The 19,852-nt window shown below is 41.4% G+C and overlaps 2 protein-coding genes across 5 annotated transcripts in view; one reads left to right on the forward strand and one right to left on the reverse strand.

The window, feature by feature from the left end:
• LOC309703501 (butyrophilin-like protein 2) overlaps nucleotides 1-19,852 on the reverse strand; it is a 522,068-nt gene that overhangs the window by 321,639 nt on the left and 180,577 nt on the right. The window lies entirely within an intron of this gene.
• LOC309698950 (uncharacterized protein) lies at nucleotides 1,689-3,269 on the forward strand (the record flags this gene model as incomplete). The annotated part of the gene is made up of 1 exon (XM_082521711.1): nucleotides 1,689-3,269. A coding segment is annotated over one exon (1,581 nt), but the record flags the coding sequence as incomplete, so codon positions are not given.

Genomic DNA, 19,852 nt, shown 5'->3' on the forward strand with positions numbered 1-19,852 from the left:
ACTCAGTGAGTGGTTTTGCTATAAGTCTGAATAGTTTTAGAGATTGTGCTACAGGAATCACAGTTAGGGTTTAAGCATTCAGAAAAAACTGTAAGTGATTTAGTGAAATGAGATGTAACCTGCGTGTGTCAGCACTGAACTCTCCGTCCTCGCTGTGCTTTGTGCTTCACTTTCACTTTCAATATGACAACTGCAGTCATATAAAAAGAAGTTATTGACAGGCAATGCTGTCCTGCTGATAACATTTGTTTGATTAAGAATAAAGTCCGTGGTTTTATGGTCTTTCCTCTGTCTGTTTACGAGAATAATAATCTCTCACTCCTCTCAGTTCACTTTGAGATTGTTTCAATTATTATTATGAGCTTTTACTTCTGTGGCTCTTTGGAGTTGAGACAAAGCTGTGTGAAAGGCATTAGCCATGTTGCTCGGTGATAGCATAACATTCTGTTTTAGCTAGCTGAAAGGTATTGTTTGCGGGCAAATACCACAGCCTTGAAAAAAAGCTTGCATGTGAATTTTCAGTCAAACTTTTGGTCAAATACACCTAAAACAATGTCAGTTCAGTATTACCTGTTGCCTGTGTCCTTGTCTTTTGGGTAAATACTTTACACAAGTAATGGCTCAAAGAGGATTCCTTTTTTTTTTTTTTACTGTGCTGCAATTGTTTACTGGATTATTTGTGCCATTAATTAGTGTCAACTAATTTTTATTCAATCTCCACACAGGATATGCTTGTGAAGATGGAATATGGGGGAGAGCAGAAGTGCGTTGAAGTGAAGGGATGAATGAAGGACATGCATATTGTATTGAAGAAATAAGTGTTGAGAATGCTGTTATTTGCATTTACCATGTCAGACCTTTTGATAAACAAAATTCTAATGAAAGTGAGAATATGTATACTGTTACATCTTTCAGAAAATGTTTTGAAATTGTGGTGCACAGTTCAGAATAAATGTTTTTCAAAAACCATTGCATCTTTTTAGTAAATGTTTATTTCCAAAAGAAATTTCTAGAAGTTCAGAACAGTAAAATTCCCGCTTTTTAGAATGAATTAGAAGATAACTCTTACGTAGTTAAACTAAAATACTCTTTGAGAGTTAATATATAAACTCTTAACACTAAGTGTTAAATTATCAACTCCAGACAGATTTGGTGTTTAACACTAAATCAGAGTTAACGTACCAACTCTCCAAAAAGAGTTAAATTAACACTCTCTGGTGTGGACCCATATAGACACTTTAATAGTGTTGAAATCAAATCCGACAGTGTTAATTTGGACATGCTGGATTTGCTGTGCAGAGGTGTTATTTAAGGCATAATGAAAGCATTGATCATGTGCATGTACATGCACATACACACATCTGAGTTATTATTTGTCTTTAAGGCGATGTCACAACAGTTCTTACATGTTGCTTACAGCTCACATGTGATTATGCAACCAGCAGCCTACTACTTGCTCTTGGTAAAATGGTGAGTTTCTACTTTACAAGCCAGGAAAAAATGCACCAGGTATCTGTTAATTTTAGGGACTAGAAAAACCTGTAATAGCCATTAAAATATGTAAAATCGTACAACAAGTTCCAACCTTTACTGGTAAACAACTCAAAAAAACAATCTTAGACTCTGAATGCAGATAGAAATGTTACTGAAAATATCTATTAAAAGTGTAAATGTGAAACAAGTAATGTTTTACTTTTGCTTTTAGGATCAGTAACATCTCCCCCAAATACAAAGACATCATCTCCAAAAGTGTTCAGATCCGTTCAGGACCTCCTGCTGTATACCAGCTGAGACCAAAGGAAACTAAGATAGGTTCTCTGACTATAAAGACTGTTGGTGAAAAAAACACAAACAAGGCAAATAAAAACATCTTACTTGTGGGTGAAACAGGAGCAGGAAAATCTACTCTGATCAACTCTATGGTCAACTACACCATGGGAGTGAAGGGTGACGATAAAGTCTGGTTTCAGATCGTAGAGGATGAGAAGAGAAGTCAGGCAGAAAGTCAGACATCAGATGTGATCGTGTACAAGATCTTTGGTTTTGAAGATGAAACTCTGCCCTACTCTCTGACCATCATCGATACTCCTGGATATGGAGACACCAGAGGGACTGCAAGAGATGACATCGTCATTACAAGGTTATTTGAATTGTTTCGATCAGAGGATGGAGTTCATGAAGTTCATGCAGTGGGTCTGGTGATGAAGGCAGCTTTGAATCGAGTGAGTGACCGACAGAAGTACGTCTTTGATTCATTGATGTCTCTGTTTGGAAAAGATGTGGAGAAAAACATTGTAGCTCTGATCACACACTCAGATGGAATGCCAGCTAAAAATGTTCTTGAGGCTCTTCAAGCAGCAAAAATTAAATGTGCTAAAAATGAGAAGAATCTGCCTGCTCACTTCCTGTTTAATAACTGCCTGAACACAGAAATAACTGAGGGAAATGAGTTTGGTTTGAACACAGCATGGAGGGTGACAGAGAGAGGAATGAATCAATTCAAAGTCTTCCTGGAAAAAACTCCTCCTCAGAAACTGAAGACAACGGTTGAAGTGTTGAATTCACAAATCAGACTGAAAGCCTGCATCCAAAACCTGCAGGAGAGAATCAAGTTCATTGAAGAAAAACAGAAAGAAATCACAGAGACAAAAGAAGCTCTGAACAATTACAGAAAGCAGATGGAGAATAATGAAAAGTTTACTGTAGAAGTTCCAGAGAATTACAAAGACAAAGAACCCATTGATGGTGGGTGGTGGGGCTTGGGTTTTTATGAAGGAGCTGTCTGCTGTACAGTCTGTGAGGAGAACTGTCACCATCCTGGATGCAAAGTGGCCTGGTCCGCTGGAAGCTGTGAGATCATGAAAAATGGGCACTGCACTGCATGTACCAGGAAGTGTCCTGTATCAGCTCATGTGAAAGACAAGTGGATCTATGTGACCAAGAAAAGGTACGTTAAGAAGACCAATGAAGACATGAAAAAACAATATGAAACAAATAAAACTGAAGGTCTGAACAAGCAAAGCCTTTTTGAAAATCTTGAAGTGGAATTGAACAAACTGACAGCAGAGAAGTCACAGTTACTGGATGAGTCCTACCAGCATCTTGTCAGACTGGAGCAGATCGCTCTGAAAACTGATTCAGCGTCCACTCTTGGCCACTTGGACTTCCTGATTGAGAAGATGAAGGAGGAAGGAGACACAGAGAAAGTCACTAAACTGGAGAAGATGAAGAAGAGAGAGGCTGAACAAACCAGAGCCAAACCTTTTTGACAAACTAACAGGATATGGGAAAAAGATCTCTCTCTAGGTCAGGTCACCTACTGATCGGAAGGTTGGTGGTTCGATCCCTGGCTCCTCCAGTCTGTATGTCATGTATCCAACTCAACTTGCTCTCCGATGCATCCATCGGAGTATGAATGTGTGTGAATGTACTTAGAAAGCACTGAGTATAGATAAAGTGGTTGTGAGAATGGGTGTGATTGGGTGAATGTGGCATGTTGTATAGAGCGCTTTGAGTACTCCAGGAGAGTAGAAAAGCGCTATATAAGAATCAGTCCATTTACCAAAAAGAAAACTTGAGAGCTCTGAATGACTGCTTGAAATATTTCTGATGACTCAGACAGAGTGGAAAAATTTGGATCCTTTCATGTTGGCCTTGATTTGTTCAATTTAATTAAGCTAATCTGTTCTGACTCCTCAAAGTGTCCTTTTCACTTTCTTTAATCTTTTGCAGTATTTTGTCCGTCTCTGAAGGACAAAAGCTAAGAGTGTATCTGAACTTTGTGTAATTTGATAATAAACTGTTAACTTTAACTAAGACACTATAATAGAATTTTGAATAAAACAGTTTTACAAAATTTGAAAACACTAACCTATATTCAGCTTTAATTTGTCCCATAACAGATTTTAAGATTTGTTTCTACTAAATATCTTTTTAATCAGATTAAATAATATCACTGAAATAGTTTCCTTTTCTCACAATTTGCAGCTGCAGTTTGTGGGTTTCTTTTTAAGAGAGGACAAACACGGACCACAAGCTAGAAAAAAAGTAAAACCTGGAACACTGGGAATGCCTTGAGATACATTAGAATTTAATGAGGAAACATGGAAACACAAAGAGGGATTGTCGGGAGATTTGCAGATGCACTGACAAGGGACAACGGGAAACTCACAAAATATATACACACAAGAGTTTTTTGTCATGTACTGCGGCATTCCTGAGGAATGTGAAAATGTGACCTTCCACGGGTTATGGATAAAATCCAGTAGAATGACGCTCCCGTGGTAATACACATTCCAGCCATGTATTCCAGCTCTAATGCTAACCTTGTCCCTAATGTTGCCAGGTTTCTTCCTGTCACCACTGTCACCAAAGTGCTGCTCATAGGGGGTCATACGATTGTTGGGTTTTTCTCTGTATCTATTATTGTAGGATCTACTGTACAATATGAAGCACCTTGAGGTGACTGTTGTTGTGATTTGGTGCTATATAAATAAAACTGAATTGAATTGAATTAAAATTGAAAGTTAACCACAACTTTAATGACTTTTCATAGTGTTTTCCAGAGCGATTGAAGTAAAATGAACATACATATGTAGATTAATTCCAACCAGTTCTCATGTTTCTTCATTTTTCCGATTTCATAATATAAGGATTTGTTGGGGGCCCAGAACTGTAATATACCAATGACTTGTCACCTAGCATAAAATATTACACTTTGGGAGTGAGAAGGTGTTGATATAGGAGAAATATGCTCTCTCTTTCTAGTCCCTGTCAGAACTCTTGCTGCAGCATTTTGGATAAACTGAAGGCTTTTCAGGGAATTTTTAGGACATACTGATAATATTGAATTACAGTAGTCCAGCCTAGAAGTAATAAATGCTAAAAACTAATTTTTTTTTAATGCAAAAAATAGAGGACATCCAGGTCTTTATGTCTTTAAGACATTTCTGCAGTTTAACTAATTGATGTGTGTTGTCTGACTTCATGGATAGATAGAGTTGGGGGTTATCTGCATAGCAATCGAAAATGTATGCTATGCCTTCTGATGATACTGCCTAATGGAAGCATGTATAATGTAAACAGAATTGGTCCTAGCACCGAACCCTGTGGAACTCCATAATTAACCTTAGTGTGTGAAGAGGACTCTTTTTCAGCACCCCTAACTATTAATCAAAGTTTTGCTAAATAAAAGGATCCGTTTTGTATCAGTCACATGACGACCATTAACCAATGATCGCCCTGATGGCAGAGCGGTGGTTATGAGCCGGAAACGAGCTCACAAAGAGCACGTGCATTTTTTGAGGTCCGGAGCTAAGAGACACAGACTGATGCAACAAAACCAGTAAGTAGGTGTACAGCGTACACTGTAGTCTGTAGCACACAGAGGAGTATTAGATTATTATGTACATGTTGGTAAGTTGTCTTGTGGCAACTGACGAAACAAATGAGCGTGCTGTGTGTGTAACAGCATGAAAAACATTACCTATCCTTTTATTAACTGCACAAGTAGTGCTGGTCATAGCTGCTAGCTAACTGGGTAATGGTGTCATGGGTCTGTAGCTCTGTCCACCGTTTTAGTAAACATATTTAGTTTTAAAGTAATTTACAGGGGTTTTCCTGCCTTTCTGGGGGGATTATATTTCACTAAAAATGATGTCATATGCATATCCACATAATTATGGATTATTATAATTGTGATATATAAAAAACACACACTGTATTTTAAAGAACATACGTTAAGAAACAGATTATATTAGATTTATATTTTAAATATGACAAAATGCTAATTTTACAGCAGTAAAATTATCCAGCCATGAACCCTACATTTGAAGATTGGAGTGAAGAGGCTCCGAATTCACCAGTGTCAGAGTGGAGCGCACCCCCCTCACCACCACATCTGTGGACTATGGCCACCGACAATGAGGAAGATTTTTTATATTTCGGCGACTCTCCCGACATTGATGAGGTAGACTGGGCATGGCCACGCTTCCAAGGCCCTGAGGAATTACCTGAATCACTATGGGATAAGGATGAGGACTTACCCTATGTACCCACCTAATCGGTGATGAATTGTGAAGTTACAATTCTTTTCTGTAAAAAAGCATTTTTATTTTTGTATATAAAAAAATAAATGTTGATGTTGTGCGACGGGATTGTATGTTTCAATTTTACTTATAATGTGCCAAATCACTACAACAGGCGGCTCAAGGCATTGCCGTCCAGAGTGAGGATCTTGTTAGCCACAGTGTTTCTAAGATTTTTACGCCCGTTACAGTAACCTCAGTTTTATCTGAACTTAGAAGCAGAAAATTAAAGCTCATTATGTGTCTAACACATCCCGGCAGTTTAACCAATAAAAGTGGGTATCATCTGCGTAGCAGTGAAAATGTATGCTATGCCTTCTAAAGCACGTATAATGTAAACAGAACTGGTCTTCGCACGGAAGCCTGTGGAGCTTCATAATTAACCTCAGTGTGTGAAGAGGACTCTCCATTTAACAATAGCTGTAATAAAATGTTATGGCCAACGGTGTTAAACGCTACACTTAGATCTAGCGGGGAAGATTTCAACATTTCAATATGAATGAAGGCTGAAAACTGCTTAGATTAATGTCTGATGATCTTTTCTCTGCTTCTTCAAGTTTGTAACATATTAAAGGATGATGTAAGGCTCACAGGAAGAGTTTAATTAGACACATGTTTACTATTTTTCTTTATACTCTTTGTTTCTTTCATCACTGACATGTTTAATATGATTACTATCAGAGGAGAAAATAAACCGTGTGTAGTTTAAAATATTTAATTTAATCAAACTGAAATGTTGCGGAACTCTGACAGACGTGTCTTTTAATCTTGTCAACAAATCCTTAATCATCTAAATGTGCCACTTATCATCTTGTAAAATGTTCCCTCTGCTTCTGTTGTACATCTCCCCTGACACTCTCTGCTTCACCTGTCCTGTGCAGCTGGTCCAACCCCTGCCCCCTTAACCCTTGAATGCACAACCTACCAGTACCCCACGAGTGGGGTCAAAAATGACCCCAAATAGAAACAATGCATTTTGCTATAAACTCGGTTGTTATTCTTCAAAATCTTTAAAACAAAGAGTTGTAATATTTTCATATTTGAGGTATTCCTCATAAAACATTTTTGTGACATGAGGCCCTTTGCATTTGTATTTATTTTTTCATTAATTTTAAGAAATTGCAGTTTTTGTATCACTTCTATCACTTTTGTATGCTTGCTCTGCATATACTGCTGAGGATGTACTGAGGATGAATTTCTTTTTTTTTTTTTTTTTTTTGTGTCCCGTTTGGATCTTTAGCCATCAGAATTGTTGTCTTGAGGCCAAGAAAGATGCCAAGTGGATTTATTTTACCAAGTGGATCATCATGGCCTTGCCATATTGGTCCATTTGATTGACCTTTATTATAATTATGAATTTATTTTATTTTCAGTTGCTACAAACGGGACAGACATGACTGGGGGATAGGACAGGGGGAAAGAATGAAAGAAAGAGAGGGAGAGAAAGAAAACCAAAGGGGAGAAGAGACGATGAGAAGGGGGGGAAGAGAGAAAAAAAAAAAAAAAAACACCTGTATGGAGAAAAAAACCAGAAGAGAAAGCAAACAACAAAGAGCAACATAATAAAAAAAAGAACGGCACCATCACAATAAACTGGCTAGCAGTAGATACTAAATAATAAACGATATTGTGCAGCACGCAAGATAGACAGCGCACAATGTGCTTTGAGGCATCAGCCAAGAAAGCTGTAGTCCACGTCTGTGAATACCCGTGTGTACACCTGTGTGCATACCTGTGTGGATCAGCATGCTTGTATTCCAAAGGTTTCTCCATGTAACGATCTGCTAGGGAGTGTGGGGGGGCCACAGCCCCGTCCTCCAGGGTATGAAGCAGGTATGGAGGAGATCAAAGCTCCAGACATCCAGAGGCCCCCAGAACACAAGAGACCAAGGAAGACCAACAGAGGAGCAGCTGCGCCACTGTCCCAGTAAGAGCTGAGGAGAGTCCCAGATGAGGGCTCACTCAGCAGCCGCGGAGCATAAGCCAGGGGGAGTTGCAGTGACGCGCCCGTGAGCTCCGCCGGCAGCCAGCTGTGCCTGAGTGACCGAGCCCCAGGCCGAGAGGCCGGAGGCACCCCACCTCCGAAGTGGCCCGAGCGAGCCCCAGGCTCCAGGCCCCGATAAGCGGCCGCCAAGGAGTGAGCCGGTGTGTACCCGGACGCCCACCCCCAGACACAAAGAACCACCAACGCACCGACACCTGAGGGAGTCCGCCACTGGCGGTGGGTGGAGATAGGCCTCCAAACCTTGGAGGGCCTGAGATGTCCCCAGAGAGGTGGCGTCTGATACCCAACCTGACATATAGACACAGACATACAGGCACACACAGACACAAACATCCATTCCCACCCTCATGCTCTCATATGCACTTACTCCACACTCAACCAACGTGGAGACAAATATAAAGAGACGCTGTACACACGATCACACTCCCCAAGCGTACTCTACGAACCGGGTCTAGGTACCCTTGCCCCTGGAGGGGGGAACTGGACCCAGACCCAGGTGGTGTTACCCTTTTCCCTGCGGTGGGGAGAGGCAGACCGCCCCGACTCCGCAGCAGCAGGGAGGCCCCACACTCCAGACCCCAGTTGGACGGCCAACTCCTCCTCCTAGCCCTCCCGCTCCAGCAGGCCGCAGAGAACGGGGGTGAGAGAAGACTCCAAACCTCTCTCCACCCGCTCATTGTAGTGTTGATGCATGTGTGTTCTAAGGTGCAATTAAAACCCAGGAGGGCATGGAGCTACCTGCCTGAGGATGAATTTCTGCCTGCAGTTGACCAGGAACAGGTCCCATATGTAGCAGAAAGCTGCCAAGTGGTTTGTATTCAGTCCATAGGCTCTGGTCCTCTTGTCATCAAAGTGCAAGACGGGCAAATATCTTCAAATCTTTGAATTGACATAGTGGCCTTGTACAATGGGTTATGCAGAGGACTCCCAAAAAGCACACCGACTGGTACATCCCAGTTCTTCTCACTTCCTGCAAGAATGGTCAATCAAATGAAGGCCAGGAGCTTATGTTTGATTACATTTTTCCACTCTTTTCCCCTGTCTGTCGCTTCTCTTCATGCCTCCATATTTGTGCATGTCAGCACCTCTTCTATTATATTATCAGACATGAACATCTTCCATGCATCTATTTGGGAGACAGTACTAAACCCAGGTGCAAGCCCTGGCCGACTAATTCAGAATATTGTGGCTAGAGCAGTAAGCGGGGCTCATTCTGTTAGACTTAATATTAATTTCCTCTTCAGAGGACTCATCAGAGGACTCCTCTGTGTCTGACTGGCCTTGTTAAGTGGGGGGGACAATAGTCTGGGTCCTCTATATCTGAGATGTCCGATGTCCGAGTCAATGCATCCGATGGGCTCTTCATCCCATCCATCCTGGATCATTTGTAGGGCAAGGTCCACAGGGATCCTAGCTGGCCTCATAGCAGCCATGTTACTTTAGGTATTTAAAAAAACATCAGAAAGTACAATGTTTGAAATGCACAGGAAACTATAAACAGGGCTGCACATAAATGGTCCCCAGGTGCGCATTGGCTGTCAAAATAAAAGACGCGCACCAGATAAATTGTAAACGGTAAATGGCCTGTATTTATATAGCGTTTTACTAGTCCCTAAGGACCCCAAAGCGCTTTACATATCCAGTCATCCACCCATTCACACACACATTCACACACTGAATGTGTGTGATAAGAAGTTGGAACGCTCGTTTGCGTACATTAGATGTTCTGGAGGAGGACAGACATTTGTTCAGAACTCTTAAAGATGTTGAAGAAGCAAGCTCTGTAAGCAATTACTTTGGTGTTCCTCCACCACAAAAGAAGCGCGTATTCTCTGAATTTCAGGGCATACTTTTTTTTTGACAGCCAATGCGCACCTGCAGACCACTTATGTGCAGCCCTGTCTATAAATCATATATGTTACTGTGTAAAAATTAATTCCTGATCCTTTAGAAGTGTAAGTGGGACAGTCAGAGTTGCTAAGAATGAAAGTTTCATAGAAGATTTCATAGGAACTGCTTGGGGTCATTTTCGACCCCACTTGTGGAAGAGTGGGGTAGTGACACAAAAACTGCATTTTCTTTAAATTAATGAAAAATATATAAAAAAAAAATGCAAATGGCATCATGTTACAAACATATTTTATGAGGAATATCTGGAATATGAATATATTACAACTTTTCATTTTAAAGATTTTGAAGAAAAACAACCCATGGGGTCATTTTTGACCCCACGTGTGCATCTAAGGGTTAAACTGGGTGTTTAAATCTCTTTACCTCTGTTGTGAACTTCACACAAAGTTTGTGGTAATAAAATCAAACTGACGAGGATCTCGTTTGAAAAACACACACTCACGAGACAAAATAAAAACAGACTGCTCAAAGCAAAAGCAGAGCCCTCACAGCTGGTAGTACAAAACACAGTGACAATGTGCGTATTAGATACTGTGGGATTATAATATTATTTTATGCCATGTTATACCCCTAATTAAAGATTGTGAATTATTATGTAGTTTTAGTTTGCATTATTCTCCTGAATTAGAAGAAGCTGATAACTATTGCATTTGTTAAACTGATTTGCATTACATTAGACTGCTGATTTATTGTGAATGAATGATATTGTTTATGATGCATTATACTGCTGAGTTATAAGAAATACTGTTGGCAGAAAGTCATCGCCTTATTTGTCTGATTAGAAGAGAACAGAACATGCTGGAGTTTTCTGCCCCATTTCAGCAGGAGCAGATAAACAGGGAGCCAAGGTCGTAGCTTAGGCGCTGTGTGAGAGAAAGAATGTGAAGGTTTAGGCTTTTATGAAGGGGTGGGGCCACTAGAGGCTATAAGAGTTTGATCAATGCTCCACCATTTTGAGATCTGATGCTGTCTGCGTACGGTGTCCATCTCCCACGCGTGTGATCATTAAAATCATCGTTTGACTCAACCCGGCCTGACCAGTGTTGTTATTGTGGTTTTTCCTCTTGTATCCATCCACAATATTTGAATCCGTAACAGTTTGGGGGCTCGTCCTGTAGTATTGGGGTGGAAGTTGGAGGTTTGGACTGTCCGAGGTTGTCGAACGGACAGGCACAAGCCAGTGGTCTGACGTGAGTGGGCATAAGCTGGCTTATACAAAGGTAAGGCACTACCTGTTGAATCTATTTCCAAAGTGTGCCAAATTGGACATGATTAAATTAAAGTCTACTCACTGAAGTTACTGGAGAAGGCCTGTTTTGATTTTGATGAAAAATCTCATGAGTTTAATGCAGTTAAAGGCTGCTAAGAAACTAATGCAGTTAGAGGCTGCTAAGAAACTAATGCAGTTAAAGGCTGCTAAGAAACTAATGCAGTTAGAGGCTGCTAAGAAGTTAATGCAGTTAGAGGCCCAAGGTAAAAGAAACATACTGGGTTAGAGGCCCAAGGTAAAGAAATTGGGTTAGAGGCCCAAGTAGTTTGGTAAGGAAATTGGTCATTTTGTGGGTTAGAGGCTCCATTGATCATAGGGTTGCACCTGCCTCAGTCATACTCTTGTTTTGGGGTGTTGACTGTTGTTTCAAAGTGTTATAAATTATTATAGGACGGCAGTTAGAGGCTGCTAAGAAGCACAGTGCTCAGAGGTAACGCTTGCCAAGGCCAGGGACGCCTAGGCCTTGTCCTCTTTGAGGGATAGTCAGTTGGTCACTGTGGAGCTTGGGGCACTCCAGAATAACTAGTGGTTGCACCACTTTACCGTTTGGAACGGTATCTGCGCTTTTTGGAAAAACTAGTCCATGCATTCATCTTTAGTAGGCTTGATTATTGTAACAGCATCTTTACAGGTCTACCTAAAAAATCAGTCAGACAACTACAGCTCATTCAGAACTCTGCTGCTCGAGTCCTCACTAAGACCAAAAAAGTGGACCACATCAGTCCAGCTCTGAGGTCTTTACACTGGCTGCCTGTCCGTCAGAGGATAGACTTTAAAGTTCTGATGCTGGCCTATAAAGCTCTGAATGGTTTAGGACCAAAATACATCAGTGACCTCCTGACCCAGTATGAACCTTCCAGATCCCTCAGGTCATCTGGATCCGGTCTTTTATCAGTTCCCAGAGTCAGAACCAGACACGGAGAAGCTGCATTCAGCTTTTATGCTCCTTATATCTGGAACAAACTCCCAGAAAGCCTCAGATCAGCTGAAACACTCAGTTTATTTAAATCCAGGTTGAAGACTCATCTGTTCTCAGCTGCATTTGAATAAAGCACCAAATCCACACTTTTAAGCTTAAATTTCAAAACTTACATTTAACTACTGATTTTATCTACTGTTCTGATTTTATCTGTTTTGATTTTATATACTGTTTTGTTTGTTTGTTTGTTAATTAGTTAGTTTATTTGCTTGTTTTAATCAATTTTAAATCGTGCTTTTTATTTGTTTTTGTTTCTAATGTCTCTGTAAAGCACTTTGAATCACCTTGTTGTTGAATTGTGCTATACAAATAAACTTGCCTTGCCTTGCCTTGCCTTTTTTGGACACTGTTAAATTGAGTTAGGGACTTTAGAGATTAGGCCAGATACAGTTAGAGGCTGATACTGGTTAATTGATTACAAAAAAGTTGGACTTTCTTCAGTTGGACCCGTTAACTTAAATTTGTCAAAATTGTGTAGGTGCTAAAGCTGTCAGGCTTGAGAGTGATTGTAAATATAAGACGTCTTTGTAATATAAAATAATAGAGCTGTGTGAGAGACTGTGAGTGAGGCAGTGTGTGACGACAGTGCGCTGCAGCGCTGCGAGCTATTTTTAGACGGTGTGTGAACATGCAAATGAGGTGAGGCGCACAGAGGACTTTTTCTTCCTGTTTAGCGTGTTTTTGAGTTTTATAATTATGATTTGCAAACAATGATACATGCCTGTAAATAAGACGCTGATTTTGCTGATTATAATATTACAAATAAAGTTTTGAATGACTAGGGTGAATGTTTGATATATGGCTGGGTTTTGATATAGAAAAGACAAATCGTGCATGATCTAGACCGGCATTTCAGTCGGCAGGGTAAGATTGAGTGATAAATACAGCTGTGATTTGTTTCAGTTTTGTGGTGTGAAGCAGGATTTATAAGATTTTTAAGTGACTCTTGGTTCAGTTCAATAATATAAGCAGTTACATTTGATTCACGGTTGGTTTGATCATAATATAGGGTGTGATCAAGCACGAATTTCAGCTGTGTGTGTGTGACAGGAACTCTGCATGCCCATAGAAGGCAACTGCCTGACTGTGTGAAGTATGCACCCAGAGAGAGAGAGAGTAAAATCTAGGCAGATGAAGCGAGTGGATTTTTTCAGAAAAGAAATAGTAAATGAATGTTTTAGTGTGTTAATACAGGTGGATTTCTCTCAACCTGGAAACCTGAGTACAGCAGCAAAAGGATTAATTAACAGAATTGGGACGACAGACAGGCCAAGCTTTGGCTCAAAAGTTACAGCTTGACCCCGGCTTTGTCCCCACCCGGAAAAGAAGCTTAAAGGACATCTTCTCCTCCAGTTATCGGTTACCATCACTGGAAATTTTCAGGCAAGTTTTTGGCTGAATTGTTATTGGCACCATGTGTCCCTGAATCTCACAAGCAAGCTCTAACTCCTGGTTGTAGACATGGAATGCTGTTATTTAAGGTGGGAAATCAAAATTTGGGAAACAAAATAAAAACACACACACAACCGGAGAAATGTATGAGAAAGACACGTGTTAGAGAAAAGTTAAAATAACCCACCTACAAACGCACACACACGCAATGAAAAAAAGAAAAAACCGCTTACATTCATGAACACGTGCAGATTTTCCAGGAAGGTTAAAGCAGCGAAACTTAACATACACCTGTTGTTAAAGGATAAAGTTTATCCACTACTAAAAAATAAACTCTCTGGGTTGCAGGACAACAACTTAACTTCAAAAAAGACACTGGTCTGACCAACCAGTGATGACACGACAAATTTAGTGGTTAGAAGATTCAAATTGTGACATGTTTTCTGCTGATTGATTAATACAAGTGATTACTGAATGAAAGAAAATTCCTTTTTTGTGCTTTTAAACATGATCTTAAGAATTTTAACATGTACCTGTATTGTCCTGTCAACTTGGTGGGTTATGAGTTGATTATATGGTGAGAAAAAACAAAAAAAGGGGGAGAGAAGGCTGACACAGGGCCTGGTCCCGGTGTTTCCCCCCTCTCTGAATATCACAGCCAACACAACATCATTTTCCTGTTCGTCTGTTTTTGTTTTGTTTTTTCTCTTTATGCTTGATTACAGGCTGCTTTGTCAACCTGAAAGCCGAGGCTGACCTGGACTCCTGCTCTCCCCTCTACCATCTTTGCTCTCTCCTCCACCATCTTTGATGTGACCCTGACCAAATGCTACAGTAGCTGGACCCACAACAACAACCTGAAAATGTCAACACTGCTGCAGGAAAACGATCTCATGCAGCGGAGATGGAGAGCGTTAAACCCAAGGCCCGTTTCACTACACGGGGGAGATTTCCAGACAGCTTCAGCTGACAGAGCTGTGATGAGACGCCCATTAAGCCCGGATGAAAAGTGAGGGCGAGCAAGACAATGCTGACCTTAACAACTCTGCATCAAAGCTGTGCAGGACAGTGACGGACCAACACGGATGATCGGGCAGCAAAAAGGGCGTGCCAGAGACAGGAGGAGTAACTGAGGTCAGGAGGCACCTCAGAATGAACAAAAGCACCAGAAGAAAATAAGCTGAAGGCACAGGTGTCGGGGCTTGGCCAGGAGCTCACCTCTGAGAAGAGCCGGACAGCAGAGCTGCAGAAGGCCGTGGAGCAAAGCAAGGGAAACATCAATGGACTTCAATCTGACGTGTACGGAAAAGACTCTGAGGTTTCTGCCCTCAGTAAGAGCTCAAGGCATCAGAGCAGAAACTGAGCATGGCTCAGGAGGAGCTGGCTGCTAATCGAACCCATCAGTCAGCCTTGGAGTCCCAGACACAGGACTTGAAATCAGGCCGGAGCTTGCTGGAGCAGGAGGTCACCAGATGGGACAAGAAGCTCCAACAGCAGCAACCCTGAAGGAGCTACAGAAGCAAAAGGGTCAAGTTAAGGAGGAGCTGGACAAGGAGAAGATGCAGGACACTGGAGAAAAGGACTGCCTCAATTGGGGCCAGAACCAGTATGGACAGAACTTTGAGCAGCAGCACCAATGGATGCAAACAGACTGAAATGGAGGAGGGCAGGACCCCAGGGCACGCTTCAGGCCGTGGTTTACCCAGAACACCAGAACAGGAAAGTGATGAACACAAACACACAGCTGAACACCTCCTCTTTCCTCAGAAGTGATCTGTGGCAGTCTGCCATCATGGCTGCACACACTAATGCCGTGTCCGAATTCAGGGGAAGGATGCTCCAAAGGACACTACCTACATCACGTCCTGGCAAAAATCTCAGGTTCACATAAATCTGAGCTGCACCCCTTATGATCCCTGCAAAAGCTTCTTTCTAATCCTTCGAAAGGACACTACCTACGGGTAGATAGCGTCCTTAGTAGTAATGTCCTTCAACGTTTTTCCAGTCGCTAACGCCATAGCACGAAAACTTTAAAATGGACCCAGAAATGTCGTTCCGTTTTCTTGTACATTTTTAATTCTAGATGAGCTAGAAAAACCTTATCGTCGTTGCTCGCATGTTTTGTATCTTAGGCTCATCAGAGACAATCATATCCAGGTAAAATAATTTCCTTTAATCTACACGCATTTAGGAGTTACAGTGAACCCCGTTTCACGAAAAATTCAAGTTACGAAGGCACTGAACGGAAATATTTCTGCCCGTGTTACGGCAAAATGCCCGAGTAACGAAATCCGCTGTCTCTGATTGGCTGAGCCTACAATGTGCCCACAATGCCTTCCGAATCATGTGACAACCCCTTGGCTTCTGTACTTGCGCTTCGCTGTTCCACTTGAACGACGTATTGTTGTTCTAGTTAGCAATTAGCCTATAGCCTATCGTTGGTGCTTCGACTTACGAAAATTTTCGACTTACAAAAGACCCTCAGGAACGGATTCATTTCGTAAGTCGGGGTTCCACTGTACCTAGCTAATCACATGGATAATTGAATTCCAGATTAACTGGCGTCGCAGATCAACTGGCATTGGTCGAACAGATGTGTGGTAGACTTGCTTTTCAGGAGCCGCTACGACAAACAGGAAATAAACACCAAATATTCCATGTGTGATATTTGTGAGGTTTCCTCAAACACACTCCATCAGTCTTGTGGCTCTTGAACAACAAAATGTTTAAAAACGTTGAGAGTTTACCTGGTGATATTCCCATGCAGGAAGCGATCGCGACAAAAGCAAACAATTAACACCACGCCGACGCTGTTCACAGGACAGCAAGAGTAAACGATCGGGAGAATCTTGTCTTCGTTATCGTTCCCCTCGCACGTTTTATTTCTCCGATTTCAGCATTTTTGCTGCACAACTAAAGCGTGCAGTTTACTTTGTGTGCACTCAAATGGAGTCGAGTCAACTAGCGCCACCTGTGGCCATAGACTACAGGCAGATTAACTCTTGAAACACATCTGCACCACGTTTGAATTTGTTTCATGCACATTATATTTGGAACTTTCTATTTTTCTGTTTTTGTGTCTTGCAAATAAAACTTTAAAATAAATGAAATTGTATTATATATTTCTTTCTGGCCTACATCAGTAAGAAATGCCAAATTATATACACAAAGTTATAGAAATCCCCACTCATTCATGATGATTTCAGTATTTCTTCCCATGGCAAAGAAATACGTCTGGAACAAATATATGACACATTCATGTTTCACTAGTGTTGTAACATCACATCCTGTAAGCAGAGTCTGTCTGTGTCTTTTCTCTAGAAATGAACATTTCCAGCCAATATAAGTAATTCATGGCTGGAGAGAGTTGGTAGTCATATACAGTCTGTATAAGTGTGGTTAATATAATAAACATTTGTAAGGAGATGATTAGTAATAAACAGAGCCAGTGAGAGTGAGTGGAAGGAAGTGAGTGACTCAAGTGTGTCAGTTGGTTTGTCATCTGTTTTTGAGTGTGGGGGAGAGCTAGAACTTTTAAAGCTAAGTTGGGAATATTTATAATGTAATTTCCAAAACGTGCATATGATCTTCAAGTTGTAGTAGATCTGCTATCACACAGTAGCTGTTCTTAATGTGAGCATGCTCCAGTGGAGCAGCTACACCAGTACAACAGGTCAGCTTTGAAACTGAAGAACGATGACAGAGACAGAGACAGTCCCCAAACCCTCAGGTGTACTTCACCTCAGCCATCACAGGCATGCAGGCCCACACACTGTGATTGGATGGTTGGGACACATGCAGACTCTGATTGGCTGTTCTCTTCTTTGAGCTGAAAAAGAAGTCTCATAGTAAAAACAAAACAAAACAGGAGTAACAGAAAGAAATGGGAAAATATTTTGACAACTGTTATTTTTCATTTGTTTCATCACTTATACAAAAACCTTTTCTTACAGAGAGGAGACATTTAAAAAATCATAAATCTGATATATATCGCACACACACATGCCTTGTTTAGGACGACAAAGCATCGTATCCACATAGTGTTTTTAACACAACAACAATCCAGCTTTATTATCTGTCACATACAGGATCACACAGAGTACAACATGCAGTGAGATGTTCTTGTGTCCGTGTTGTGGACAGGCTGCAGACGTAGCCGAGCCATTCCAGGGCCTTTTGTTTGTAGCATGAAGGGTCTAGCAAGGACCCTTACTGGATACTGCATGGGAATCGAACTTGCGACTCCCGCTCCAAGGATGTGTAGTCTTACCACTACACATCTTTTTTGTTTTTTAAACAAACATTCTGTTTGTGTGTTTTCTCAAACAGGAGACATTAAGATGTTTATGGTTTTCAGAAAACCAGCTGCAGCTATCCAGATAAAAACGGACACATGAGGATGAGGTCACTGTGAAAACACACAAACATAAAAGAAAATCACGTGCACACCTTTGATGGAGATTGATCAAAAAGTGAGCAGCCTGTTGTGCAGCATAAGCGTTATTCCATGAATGAACCACATTCGGTGGATGTTGGCTGTGCTGGACATCAGGAAACCAGAAACAGGAACCTTATAAATGCTATTTGGCCTCCCATGAAGCTTCCAGAGAAACCTCTAAACCTTCACTTTAAAATGCTCCGCTGCATCTGAAACGTCCCCCATCACACAGGCTCCACCCACCTGGCACAAACCGAGAGATAAACCAAACCACAGCATTTTTTCAGGCATTATTTTAACCCTAAAAACCTGTTTGTGATCAACCAGGCATCACAGTTGTTTGGTGTGTGTGTGTGTGTGTGTGTGTGTGTGTGTGTGTGTGTGTGTGTGTGTGTGTGTGTGTGTGATCAGGACGTCAGCGACAGCCTGAAAAACAAGGCACCAGAAAACAGTGATTAGCACTGACCACGTGTTTGTGCAGCAGTGTGCTTGACAGCAAGGAGCCGTGACCGTCACACAAACTGTGCTATCAGCTGAAGGTTCACAGTGTGAGATGTTCAAATATGTGATAAACAGGATAAAGTGTAACACGATCCAGCTACAGTCTCACAGCCTCCCTCTGCCTCGTGTTTGTGCTAGCACAGCTTCTGTTTAGAGGCTTAGAGGTGAAAGGTCAGAGAGCGAGCTGCTGCTAATGCTAAAGCTCCCAGTTTCAGCATCGCTGCAAACAAGTTATTATAGAAGGATCACCTTCAACCTGCAGCACAAAGATGCTAATCAGCTTCATCTGCGTGTGCCAGCTGAGACTGTGTGAAGCTTCCAGGGAGATGTGTGTGAAACCCACCAGAGTGTGGACCCTCAGTCTGCCACAGCAGAGTCACAGCAGGCCTACTGTCAGCAGCAGTGTTTGTGCTGCTGTGACACGTTTGATGCGTAACATTCACTTGTAAATAAACGTGACTTCTCACAATTGCAGTTCACACCTTTGTGACTTTTTCTGCAGCACATACATTGCTAGGGTGTGGTGTTCACACCATGAATAAAGCCTCATCCACAGTGTGATGTGTGGACAGCACGCCTTTGCTCAGAGTCATATTATGAATTTGTTCACATGCAGGGTTTATGTCGTGTGAGCAATGGCCTCATGTTGATTTACTTATAGAAACATAATAAATAAATGTCATAAATAAAAGAAATACTTTACCATTTCCTAGATGGCAGCAGTATGAACCCGAGTGAGTGGGGTTAGCAGCAATACGAATCAAGTCAGATCCTTGACTGTAGTCTACTATGACCTTCATCCACTTTAACCCCACAAATTTGTGACAAAGATGTTGTTATGATCTCTCTCTCCAGCTGTGTGTCCTCCCAGTTAGTTTGGTTTGGAGTTCCTCACAGTTTAGATTTTGTATGTTGTAACTTAGCAATATTTTTGTAACTTAGTTTTGCCGTTTGGTTCCTCAGTCTTACCCGATTCACACATATGGCAGAAACAGGAAATGTGTTTGCAAAGCTGTTGCTATCTGCACGAATTCTACTTGGTATAATACAAAAAGCGACGTCACAGAGAAATCAGGGTTTATTGTGCTTTTGTTCTCTTTGCTGTTTTTCTTGTGTCCTTTTTGGATTTTTGATAGTCTGCTGCACACAGGTGAGTAGGTAAGCAGGGCCTTGTCACCTGTCTTCTTTTTACTCCTCCTGGCATCACCAAATGCCCACCTAAGCCATGATAGTGTTGATGTGTGTTAGAATTTGGGGTCCATCAAAATCA

This window comes from Aulonocara stuartgranti (assembly GCF_965226115.1).
Source record: "Aulonocara stuartgranti genome assembly, chromosome: 3".
Lineage (NCBI taxonomy): Eukaryota > Metazoa > Chordata > Actinopteri > Cichliformes > Cichlidae > Aulonocara > Aulonocara stuartgranti.